This window comes from Heptranchias perlo, chromosome 10 (genome assembly GCF_035084215.1).
Source record: "Heptranchias perlo isolate sHepPer1 chromosome 10, sHepPer1.hap1, whole genome shotgun sequence".
In the NCBI taxonomy this organism is placed as follows: Eukaryota; Metazoa; Chordata; class Chondrichthyes; order Hexanchiformes; family Hexanchidae; genus Heptranchias; species Heptranchias perlo.
Window position 1 is genome coordinate 79,768,056 of NC_090334.1, and position 13,638 is coordinate 79,781,693.

General features: G+C 43.3%; 1 protein-coding gene across 5 annotated transcripts in view; it reads right to left on the reverse strand.

Annotated features, from left to right (window-relative positions):
• smek1 (SMEK homolog 1, suppressor of mek1 (Dictyostelium)) overlaps positions 1-13,638 on the reverse strand; it is a 101,810-nt gene that overhangs the window by 42,311 nt on the left and 45,861 nt on the right. For all 5 annotated transcript variants that reach the window (XM_067992083.1, XM_067992082.1, XM_067992081.1 and 2 more), the window contains exon 4: positions 11,937-12,554. In XM_067992083.1, the coding sequence (XP_067848184.1) occupies positions 11,937-12,554 (618 nt within the window). The remainder of the gene's footprint in view (positions 1-11,936; positions 12,555-13,638) is intronic.

The window sequence follows — 13,638 nt, forward strand, 5'->3', positions numbered from 1 at the left end:
TCACACTCACACAAAAACACCCATCAACCATTACCCTTTGCTTCCTGCCACTGAGCCAGTTTTGGATCCAACTTGCCACTTTCCCTTGGATCCCAAAGGCTTGTACTTTTTTGACCAGTCTGCCATGTAGGACCTAGTCAAAAACCTTGCTAAAATCCTTGTAGACTACATCAAATGCACTACCCTCATCAACCCTCCTTGTTACCTCCTCAAAAAATCCAATCAAGTTAGTCAGACACGACCTTCCCTTAACAAATCCATGCTGACTGTCCTTGATTACTCCGTGCCTTTCTAAATGACGGTTTATCCTGTCCCTCAGAATTGATTCCAATAATTAACCCACCACCGATGTTAGACTGACTGGCCTGTAATTACTCGGTCTAACCCTCGCTCCCTTTTTAAAACAACTGTACAACATTAGCAGTCCTCCAATCCTCTGGCACCACGCCCTGTATTCAGTGAGGATTGGAAAATGATGCTCAGAGCCTCCGCTATTTCCTCCCTTGCTTCTTTTGACAGCCTGGGATATATTTCATCCGGCCTGGTGATTTATCTACTTTCAAAGATGCTAATCCCCTTAACACTTCCTCTCTCACTATGTTTATCCCATCCAATATTTCACACTCCTCCTCAACTACAATGTCTGCATTGCCCCTCTCTTTTGTGAAGACAGGTACAAAGTATTCATTAAGAAACATACCAACATCTTCCACCTCCACACATAGAGACCGAAAAGGTAACCTAATAGGCCCTACTCTTTCCTTAGTTATCCTCTTGCTCTTAACGTCTTAAACATCTTTGATTTTACTTGCCTATATTTTTTCATGCCCTTTCTTTACTTTCCTAATTTCCTTATCAATTTCACCCCTGCACTTTCTATACTCCTCTAGACTTTCTGCAGTTTCTCTGTGTCTGACATAAGCTTTCCTTTTCTGCCTTATCTTACCCTTGACATCCAGGGAGCTCTACAATTGGCAGTCCCACTCTTTTTCTTTGTGGGAAAATGTTTATTCTGAATCCCTTGAATTTCCCCATTGAATGCCTCCCACTGCTCTGACACTGATTTACCTTCAAGTAGCTGTTTCCAGTCCACTTTTGCTAAATCACTTCTCAGCTTAGTAAAATTGGCCTGTTCTATCTTTGTCCTTTTCCATAAATATGCTAAAACTAACTGAATTATGATAACTACCACCAAAATGCTCTCCCACTGCTACTCCTTCAACCTGCCCAGCTTCATTTCCTAAAACTAAATCCAGAACTGCCCCCTCTCTTGTTGGGCTTGCTAAGTACTGGCTAAAAAAGTTCTCCTGAATGCAATTTAAGAATTTTGTGCCCTCTGTGTCCTCACGCTGTTTGTATCCCAGTTTACTGGGTATGGTAGCATAGTGGTTATGTTACTGGACTAGTAATCCAGAGGTCTGGACTAATATTCTGGAGTCATAAGTTCAAATCCCGCCACGGCAGCTGGGGAATTTAAATTCAAATAATTAAATAAAAATCTGGAATAAAAAAAACTAGTGGCCCTGAAACTACCGGATTGTTGTAAAAATGTCCTTTAGGGAAGGAAACCTGCCGTCCTTACCCGGTCTGGCCGATATGTGACTCCAGACCCACAGCAATGTGGTTGATTCTTAATCGCCCTCTGAAATGGCCTAGCAAGCCACTCAGTTATTCAAGAAGGCGGCTCACCACCACCTTCCTAAGGGCAATTAGGGATGGGCAATAAATGCTGGCCTTGCCAGCGACGCCCACATCCCAAGAATGAATAAAAAAAATGAAGGTAGTTTGTTACAGTCAGTTGTTATATTGATCTTCTGTTAAGATTCCTTTAGAAATACAATGAAAATTGTAAGTCCACTTGAATACAAATGGGTATGGTAGCCTAGCAGTTATGGTACTGGATTAGCAATCCTGAGGTTGTGTGTTCAAATTGCATTGAAGTCAATAAATCTTGTAATTTGTAGGCAGCCAGCATTAAAAAAATAGGAACATAGGAACAGGAGTAGGCCATTCAGCCCTTCGTGCCTGCTCCGCCATTTGATAAGATCATGGCTGATCTGTGATCTAACTCCATATACCTGCCTTTGGCCCATATCCCTTAATACCTCTGGTTGCCAAAAAGCTATCCACCTCACATTTAAATTTTGCAATTGAGCTAGTATCAATTGCCATTTGCAGAAGAGAGTTCCAAACTTCTACCACCCTTTGTGTGTAGAAGTGTTTTCTAATCTCACTCCTGAAAGGTCTGGCTGTAATTTTTAGACTATGCCCCCTACTCCTAGAATCCCCAACCAGCGGAAATAGTTTCTCTCTATCCACCCTATCTGTTCCCCTTAATATCTTATAAACTTCGATCAGATCACCCCTTAACCTTCTAAACTCTAGAGAATACAACCCCAATTTGTGTAATCTCTCCTCGTAACTTAACCCTTGAAGTCCGGGTATCTAGTAAACCTACGCTGCACTCCCTCCAAGGCCAATATGTCCTTCCGAAGGTGCGGTGCCCAGAACTGCTCACAGTACTCCAGGTGCGGTCTAACCAGAAAATGAACACGAAAGCTGCCCAATTGTCTTTAATACCCAACTGGTTCACTAATGCCCTTCAGGGAAGCAAATTTGCCACCTTTACCTGGTCTGGCCTACGTGACTCCAGTCTCAACATTATGCAGTTGATTCTTAATGTTCTCCGGGCAACTAGGGATGGGCAATAAGTAATGCCCTGCCAGAGTTGCCCAAATAACAAAAACAAAATAAATGTTTTTGGTGTAAGTACATTTTTACAACGTTAAAACTCGTGCTGCCATTCTCACTATTGTGTGTAGCTGGTTACAAGTGACTACTTTGTATATAGTGATCTGTTAAGGTGGATATAGGTTTCAGTAACAATTGCTTGGTTTGTTAGAAGGCGATCAAGACATGTTGAGGATTTTTTTTTAAAAAGCCCAGTAGTTAGGCAAACATTAGCACAATATTAAATTGCTGTCCAGACTGACACTTGCTCATGGTGCCAGTTTTATTTTGTTAGTTACAGTTTCTTGTACGGTGAGGTTTGTTTGAGATACAAACTCTGGCATTGCCCATTGCAGGAAAGGGTTGGGAGGCATGAGAGGAGAATGGGAAGGCAGCAGATATGGTCAAGTTGCAGAGCTTATCATGTGATGAGAGCAGCCAGTTAAGCACAAATATTTTTGCTGCACCGTTATATACTATGTACTATTTTTCATCATCATTGAAAACTGCTGGGCAGAATAGGACTTTCAAGAACATTCACCATTTAGGTTTTGTAAAGAATTAGTCACACTGCTCAGTGCCGTCACTAGGATTTCAATAAATTGCACAGTGGGTGTGAGAAATATTCGTACTATGTCCATTTGACATGTGAAAAACACTCAGCAGTACAACTATAGATTTTTCCCCCCGTGTTTGGAGATCGCATTTTGAGCTGTATGACACTAGGGTAAAGCACTGGTGGGTACAGATATGTCACTATTGTTGGTAATTATGACAGCTATCAAAGGTGACTGTTGTTGAACGAATTCATGTTTAGAAAGACTTGCATTTACGTAGCACATTATAATATCTCAAACATTTCAAAGCTCTTCACATACCACTCTATTCTGAAGTGCAGCGGCTGTTGTGCAGGCTGACTCAGCTGCTATTTTTCATACAGCAAGACTCCAAAAACAGCAAGGAGATGAATGACTAGTTAATATGTTTACTGGGTGACAAGGAATGTTGGCTCGGACACTGGGTGAAGTCCCTTCTTCTTTCAAATAGTAATATTTGAGAAATGTAATCTGTGCTGTCAAACTAGTGATTTTTTATAAAAGGAAAGGACTTAGGTGCAATTGCTGATCATTCACCAGTCAACACGGATCAGTCAATAACAAAGTTAATCACAATATTAGGATACAGCTGGAGGGTATCTGATCATAAATCAAAATAAGTTAATCTAACCTTGTGTAGATTGCTGCTGAGGTCATAGCTAGACTACTAATACATTGAAAATACAGAGAAGAGCAACAAGTATATTTAAAATAATTAATTTACACAGTGCCTCAAGTCAAAACATCTTAAAGCACTTTGTATGATGAAGAGTGCTGAGACGGTTACATAGGTAAACACAGCAGCCATTCTGCATCAGCAACATGCCACATACATTTGGCAAAGACAAGAGGGTGGGTGGGAGAAGGGAGCTTTAAAAGTACCACTTATTAAAATCTAGCATTTTAGTGTATTTTCTTTGACAAGAAAAAACTAGTAGCCAAAACATGTGAAATTTCCCCATTTCAAAAATTCACTTGACATGGCTAGTCTGGAACAGTTGGATTCCTATTAAAATGAGAGCCCCAAACGTTGCACTAACTGCAGCTATTGCCTGAGCCACAGAAAAGTACAAATACTTCACGACAAACAGTAAAAGTATTTTTTTTTTTAAAAAGTAAATACTAGGAGTGAAGTGCTCTATGCATTTCTCAAATTCTGCATATCCCATTAGAAATGTTATTAATATAAACTACAACAATACATTGGTTATGTAACTTGGTCAATCTTGTAATCACTGGGGCAGAAGCATCTTCCAGCATTCAGGAATGAGCTAGAGAAAAGGAGTACATCACTGGAATCTGCTACTGACCTGCCAATCTGGCTAATGGATTGAAATCATACAAGATTTATAATCCTCTTGAACCTGGCCCAAGTTTTTTTTAAGCTACTGAAATCACACACAGTCAAATGCGCGCGCGCGCGCACACACAGTCAAATGCGCGCGCGCGCGCGCACAGTCAAATGCGCGCGCGCGCGCACACAGTCAAATGCGCGCGCGCGCGCACACACAGTCAAATGCGCGCGCGCGCGCACAGTCAAATGCGCGCGCGCACAGTCAAATGCGCGCACGCACACAGTCAAATGCGCACACACACAGTCAAATGCGCACACACACACAGTCAAATGCGCACACACACACAGTCAAATGCGCACACACACACAGTCAAATGCGCACACACACACAGTCAAATGCGCACACACACACAGTCAAATGCGCACACACACACAGTCAAATGCGCACACACACACAGTCAAATGCGCACACACAGTCAAATGCGCGCACACACAGTCAAATGCGCGCACACACAGTCAAATGCGCGCACACACAGTCAAATGCGCGCACACACAGTCAAATGCGCGCACACACAGTCAAATGCGCGCACACACAGTCAAATGCGCGCACACACAGTCAAATGCGCGCACACACAGTCAAATGCGCGCACACACAGTCAAATGCGCGCACACACAGTCAAATGCGCGCACACACAGTCAAATGCGCGCACACACAGTCAAATGCGCAGTCAAATGCGCACACGCAGTCAAATGCGCGCACACGCAGTCAAATGCGCGCACACGCAGTCAAATGCGCGCACACGCAGTCAAATGCGCGCACACGCAGTCAAATGCGCGCACACGCAGTCAAATGCGCGCACACGCAGTCAAATGCGCGCACACGCAGTCAAATGCGCGCAGTCAAATGCGCGCGCACGCAGTCAAATGCGCACAGTCAAATGCGCGCGCACGCAGTCAACTGCGCGCGCAGTCAACTGCGCGCGCACACAGTCAACTGCGCGCGCACACAGTCAACTGCGCGCGCACACAGTCAAATGCGCGCGCACACAGTCAAATGCGCGCGCACACAGTCAAATGCGCGCGCACACAGTCAAATGCGCGCGCACACAGTCAAATGCGCGCGCACACAGTCAAATGCGCGCGCACACAGTCAAATGCGCGCGCACACAGTCAAATGCGCGCGCACACAGTCAAATGCGCGCGCACACAGTCAAATGCGCGCAGTCAAATGCGCGCACACGCAGTCAAATGCGCGCAGTCAAATGCGCGCAGTCAAATGCGCGCGCACACGCAGTCAAATGCGCGCGCACACGCAGTCAAATGCGCGCGCACACGCAGTCAAATGCGCGCGCACACAGTCAAATGCGCGCGCACACAGTCAACTGCGCGCGCACACAGTCAACTGCGCGCGCACACAGTCAACTGCGCGCGCACACAGTCAACTGCGCGCGCACACAGTCAACTGCGCGCGCACACAGTCAACTGCGCGCGCACACAGTCAACTGCGCGCGCACACAGTCAACTGCGCGCGCACACAGTCAACTGCGCGCGCACACAGTCAACTGCGCGCGCACACAGTCAACTGCGCGCGCAGTCGACTGCGCGCGCAGTCGACTGCGCGCGCACGCAGTCGACTGCGCGCGCGCACACAGTCAACTGCGCGCGCAGTCAACTGCGCGCGCGCGCAGTCGACTGCGCGCGCGCGCAGTCGACTGCGCGCGCGCACACAGTCAAATGCGCGCGCGCAGTCAAATGCGCGCGCGCAGTCAAATGCGCGCGCACACAGTCAAATGCGCGCGCACACAGTCAAATGCGCGCGCACACAGTCAAATGCGCGCGCACACAGTCAAATGCGCGCGCACACAGTCAAATGCGCGCGCACACAGTCAAATGCGCGCGCACACAGTCAAATGCGCGCGCACACAGTCAAATGCGCGCGCACACAGTCAAATGCGCGCGCACACAGTCAAATGCGCGCGCACACAGTCAAATGCGCGCGCACACAGTCAAATGCGCGCGCACACAGTCAAATGCGCGCACACAGTCAAATGCGCGCACACATTCAAATGCGCACACACACAGTCAAATGCGCGCACACACACAGTCAAATGCGCGCACACACACAGTCAAATGCGCGCACACACACAGTCAAATGCGCGCACACACACAGTCAAATGCGCGCACACACACAGTCAAATGCGCGCACACACACAGTCAAATGCGCGCACACACACAGTCAAATGCGCGCACACACACAGTCAAATGCGCGCACACACACAGTCAAATGCGCACACACACACAGTCAAATGCGCACACACACAGTCAAATGCGCACACACACAGTCAAATGCGCACACACACAGTCAAATGCGCACACACACAGTCAAATGCGCACACACACAGTCAAATGCGCACACACACAGTCAAATGCGCACACACACAGTCAAATGCGCACACACACAGTCAAATGCGCACACACACAGTCAAATGCGCACACACACAGTCAAATGCGCACACACACAGTCAAATGCGCACACACACAGTCAAATGCGCACACACACACAGTCAAATGCGCACACACACACAGTCAAATGCGCACACACACACAGTCAAATGCGCACACACACACAGTCAAATGCGCACACACACAGTCAAATGCGCACACACACAGTCAAATGCGCACACACACACAGTCAAATGCGCACACACACACAGTCAAATGCGCACACACACACAGTCAAATGCGCACACACACAGTCAAATGCGCACACACACAGTCAAATGCGCACACACACAGTCAAATGCGCACACACACAGTCAAATGCGCACACACACAGTCAAATGCGCACACACACAGTCAAATGCGCACACACACACACAATCAAATGCGCACACACACACAGTTAAATGCGCACACACACACAGTTAAATGCGCACACACACACAGTCAAATGCGCACACACACACAGTCAAATGCGCACACACACACAGTCAAATGCGCACACACACACAGTCAAATGCGCACACACACACAGTCAAATGCGCACACACACACAGTCAAATGCGCACACACACACAGTCAAATGCGCACACACACACAGTCAAATGCGCACACACACACACAGTCAAATGCGCACACACACACAGTCAAATGCGCACACACCATAACTCAGTGAAACCTCAAACTTCACCCTCAAGTAGATCAAGTATTGCAATTTCAACACAAATAGCAGGATTACATTTTATTCATAAATGTATTAAGGTGAAAACTTAATTAAAAAATCTCATTCTTTCAGAGCTCCAGACACATCCTCCAGCACGGTCTTCCGCCTCTTTGCATTGAAATCAAGACTCACTTTCCCAAGACTTCAAAACCATGGAATATCTTCCCTCGCTTCCTCCTACAGGTTCAGTACCATCTAACCAATAAGACACCATCTCTTAACTTTCATGATGTTTTTCATTATAGCCCCTGACCCATCACTTTAGTTGCTCAATAAAACAAAAAGGTCAGAATAAAAGCAGCCAAAAGCAGTGATCATTAATATTATTTTCAGAGACTTTATAAAGTCCGTTAGGTAATGACAAACTTTGGCAATTCATCCTATATTGCACCAAAGGGCCACAATGCTCTGTTTATAACATAATTACTCTAGTTCAATATATATAGAAAATCTAGAATGCACAAGGTGCTTGAACAGAAAGCAAATGCCCTTCCATCACCCATGAGCTACAGAAAATTGGAGCTTATACAAGGAAATTTCTGCAGCAATTCTGCTGCATGATGACATCATTATGCAGACTAACTAGCACTTACGTGCATCTTCAATGTTGTAAATTAAAATTATATAGAACGTAGGAAGGTTAGGACCCAGTGACTGCAGTAATAAACCTTTTGAAATAATTTATATTCATCCGCTGAGAGGACAACAATACACAAGATTCTGTTTCTAACATCTTATTTGGTCCCGTCATTTGAATAGGGATCATTGATGCGTATTCTTTATATCATACCAGAACCAGTCAATTCAACAAATTGATGCCATTTAACTTTTTGAAAAATCTCAGCAACCTATTCATCGAAACAAATTAAAATCTTTCCCGATTTGCTTTTCAAGTATATTGTTTTTGAAAGGATATATATATACCTTCCAAACTGCTACACATAAAAAGGTTTTCACACTCCAGAGAAAGCTGTTCAATCTTCTCATCCTGAATTCATGCATTGTGGACAAAGACTGGTTTCCTTTTCAGCCAGTTTCCTCTGATCTAATTCGCAGTGAGTCCAATCTAAATTGTATTCAAAATTACCTTTGTCGCAATTGTTAAAGGAAGAAGCAACTTGCATTATATAGAGCCTTTCATGTCCTCAGGATGTCTCAAAGCTCTTTACATTCAATAAATTAGTTTTGAAGTGTAATTACTGTTGTTATGCAGGCAAACGCAGCAGCCAATTTGTGCACACCATGGTCCCACAAACAATAATGAGATGAATGATGGTTAACTGGTTTTGGTGATGTTGGGTGTGGGATAAATAGTGGCCAGGACACCGGGTAAATTCCCCTGCTCTTTTTCAAATAATGTCATGTGATCTCTTACATCCACCTGAACAGGAATGGACAGTTTAACAATGATCCAAAAGATGACATCTCCGACAGTGCAGCACTCCCTCAGCACTGCAATAAATGTCAGTCTAGGTTATGTGCTGAAGTTCTGGAGTGGGGCTTGAACTTAAAACTGAATTAGTTTGCTGTTTTTTTAAAAATACATAAATTTCTAGGAAAAGAGAAAGAAACATTTCCTCATACAGATTTAGGGATATTGATACAATATTGACTTTGGATTATTCACTCAAACATAAACATGAGTAGCATGCCGCACAACAAAGCACATGTGCCAGTGTTTAAACCTATATTGAATCTGTACAGTCCACAGTCAATTTCATACGTTCATATAATTTTGCATTGTTGGTGGGCGAAGTGCTAATTCTTCAACTCTACCAGCTGGCAGCCACACTTAAATGTGGAATTCGAAATCTAGTTCCTGTAAAACCTAATACACTGGCTCCAGCAGTATAGGAGTCACAAGACTGGACAGTCGACTGGAAAAACAAAGCTCATACACACCAGTGCACAACTTGCACGTTCCAATTGTTAAAGGTGTTACCTATACTTCCAATTTTATGGAACGTATTTAAATTTGGCAGACTAACGGTTATTGAGCTAACACAGATGACTGGCAATCAGGCTCCATTCTGTTGCCTTTTTGTTTGGTTGTTTAGTTATATCACCTAACCCGAGCCATAGAAGGACAGATCAGCTAACTTAGTACAGACCAGAGATCAACCTTCCTGATCTGTTTGGCTCAGCTACTCAATGAAGGCACCAGGGGTCCATTTGTATAATTTAATTGCTTGATTTTATGTTCTGACCCCAAACACTGCTTTACTACTTCGATCCATAGTACTCACAAAACATCCTGGGATTTGCTGCATGTGTACTAGTCCCCTCCCCCCACCCCACCGAGCACAGGCCAAGATTTGTGGTAAGAGGCTACTTCAACTCATTAACCCATAAGCAAGTTCTTGACCAGCAAGGCTTCAGGTCCTTGCATACTTGACAAAAGCAGTGTAGAGCTAAAAAGAAACCCTTACAATTCACGAGTAATAGAGACTCTGGCTACCACACAATAAGTAATAGAATATATGGGCTACATCGAATGTTCTGTGCCATCAAATTCTACATAAGGCACAGAAAAATAGTTGCTTAATGTGTGCGACAACAACTTGCATTTATATGGTGCCTTAACATACAAAAGTGCCTTAAGGCACTTCACAGAAGCATAAACAGACAAAAATCAATACAGAGCCAAAGGAGGAGATATTAGGAGGGGTGACTAAAAGCTTGATCAAAGAGGCTGGTTTTAAGGAGGGTCTTGGAGGTGGAGTGGTGTAGGGGGTGGGGAGCAAGGTCATTTAAGGATTTGAACATGAAGATGAGAAACTTTAAACTGGAGGCCTTGTGGGGAATGTGAGCCAACATAGGCCAGTAAGCACAGAGGTGATAGGGGAGTGGGATTTGGTATGCAACAGGATATGGGCAGCAGAGTTTTGGATGAGCTGAAGTTTATGGAGTGTGGTGGATGGAAGGGCGGCCAGCAGAGTATTAGAATAGTCACGTCTGGCAGTGACAAAGGCATGGCTAAGAGTTTCAGCAGCAGATGGGCTGAAGTAGGGATGAGGACAGGAAACGTCACAGAAGTGAAAATAGGCAATCTTTGTGATGGCGAGGATATGGGTTTGGAAACTCAGCACGGGGCCAAATGGGACGCTGGCCTAAAGTAAAAACAAAGTAACCTATCCAATTTGAAATACAGAAATAAAATCAGTTACAAGTGAAAATCAATTTTTTTTATACTTCCCCAACAGTAAAATAATTTCTGCTAATTTTGCTACTAGCTTTTTTGCTACTCGCTCTTTTTAACATCTAACTACCAGAATCATTTCACTGTTATTGAGATCCTTGCAAGTATCTACATGACCATCAACATGGATATTACAACTTGAAATGAAGAATTCTGGCAGCATTTTCAGTATTGCACCTATTGTTATCTGTAGTGAAACTTCCACTGTACACATCAGGAGCCCGTCTCACCATTGTCATTAGTATATCCGCTTTAAAAAATCCAAATCGCAGTAAGGTTTCCAACAGAATACTTTTGAAGTACCAAAACATTTCATATTTTATTACTTTTCCTTCAAAACGGATGGTAATTCTACAACCCATAGCGCCAAAAGTAGCAACCACATTCCCTTTCTAAGATGGTGGTATAAGCAAGACGTTGCTGCAGAGAGGGAGTTTTATGTGGCTTCTCAATTCTGAAACTATGTACAATATGTTAAGAGATCAGATAAGGATAAGCGTTGTAAATCATGCTTATTTAGCATACATTAGTATCAATGTACTGGAGAGAAAAATTTCATTTAAAGCCAATACATGCTTCTCGTGTGCATGCTCTTAATGCATCACCTCAAATGGGTCTCCACACTATCATGACTAACGAGAGATCCGTAAAGACCAGTACTTCACCCTAGTATCAAAATTCTCACTCCAAACAACCAAAGCTTGGAAGTACGAAAATCTATATTTGCATTGCTGGGTGTCTTTACTTCAAGTGGACAGAACAAAAATTTCACAAACCTACTATTACACTTTACTGAAACTCACAGCAGCAAACTGGGTATCAAATCTCACTAACATCCCAATGTCATACTTGCTCTGCTTTTCTTCTACATCATGAAAGATGTAATATGCTTACCTGAAGCATCCCAACTATTTCAACTTTATTAAAAAAGATGAAGGAGTGAAGTGTTGATAACATGTTTTCCTCAAATACAGAGGGTGTAGGAAGAACCATATCCTGTATGTACTGTACTCTGTATGTCTGATGAATTTTCAGTTTAAGTTCTGGATCCGATATGGGAATCACCTCTTTAAACTTAGCTGTTTTTGTCAGAAATTCTCTGTGTTTTCTTGGCAGGGATAAAGAAGGATCATATTCTAGACATCCTATTACGTCCATTATACATTCTTCTGAAAACATGACTTCAAAAAGTGCAGTTCTGTTCAAAAGGAAAATTCCCTTGATTATTTCATACAAGTGGTGTAGTCCTTCAACGTTTTCCAAGTCCTCACACACGTGAAAAAGTTCCAAGAGCTTCTTAATGTAGCCCTCATTTTCTAGTGCAAGTGCAAGCTTCTCTCGCCGCAAGGGTGAAGGTAGTGATGTCACAACCAGTTCTGCCAGCTCTTCTAGTCTGCTTAGCTCACATGGCGGAAGTTCCAAACCTGGCGATGACATGTCATCGAAACGCTCTTCCTCAGACTCGTCCACGAGGTCCTGCGTGATATCCACTGAGGGGTCTTTGCCTTGAACCTGGCAGGAAAGAGGCAGAATTATTCTAAAGTGTATTATTAGATTTTTTCTAAAAAAAAGTAATTTCACACGAGTGAACAGAGTTTATTGTGACTGATGAACATTCACTAAAGGTACAATTGTCGAGGCAGCTCCTGCAGTTCCAAATAGCAAGAAAGCATTTTCACAAGCTCTCAGACAATTACTAAGGTGACCACAAAAGATCAAGACTGGAAGTGTAGTAGGCAGAAAAAGATTAAAAAGGGACAGCCAATCTCAAATATCATCTCCTTTCCATCACATAGCAGAATACAGTTAATAATGGTCTTTACAATGGTCTTTCACGTATAAAAAATCCTGCAGCCGCACGTTAAAAATTATATACCTGCCAACATGAACCAATGTGTTCATATATATCTGCAATACATGCTGAGAAACACTTGCCCTACATGCATGTAAATGGTCACACTTAAGCATTGTAGTTACACCCTGGTCACTTATCAAAAATTTAAATTAACAGCAACAATACATAAGGTGAAACACATATTTTTTACCAAACAGCTAGAAATCAGTTTCTCTTATATGAAAATATTTCTACAGTGAAATTGAAAACTAGCTCCATATCAGCACATTTAAAGCAACATTTATAATACAAACCCCTTGCATCAGCTTTGCTTTGAGCATTACCATCCTAGAAGCTTCCAACTGTACAACAAGCTCTACCAAACGGTGCACATAGCAGTACAATCTCATGTGCTGGCATTCATTTTTGAATGGTACCACAATGTGAAAAATAATTAAACACATCTGTATAGGAGCATACCATAACTAAAGTAGCATGAGTTCAGTTCCTGTATCTCACATTGGCATTGAGTTATGCTATCCAATCAGGAAGGGATACTCCACTGGGAGCTTATTTCAACAAGTTTCATCTTGGATCAGCTTTTAATAACAAACTATAAACTGTACTAAATTGCTAAAACATGCTTATATTACAGATCGGCATGGGAAAAACAATGTGGTTGTGCTGCAGGCATAGGCTTACTTCTATCAAGACAGAATTATAGATAGAATATCCAGGGGAAAGAGTGATTTTGTGGCATGA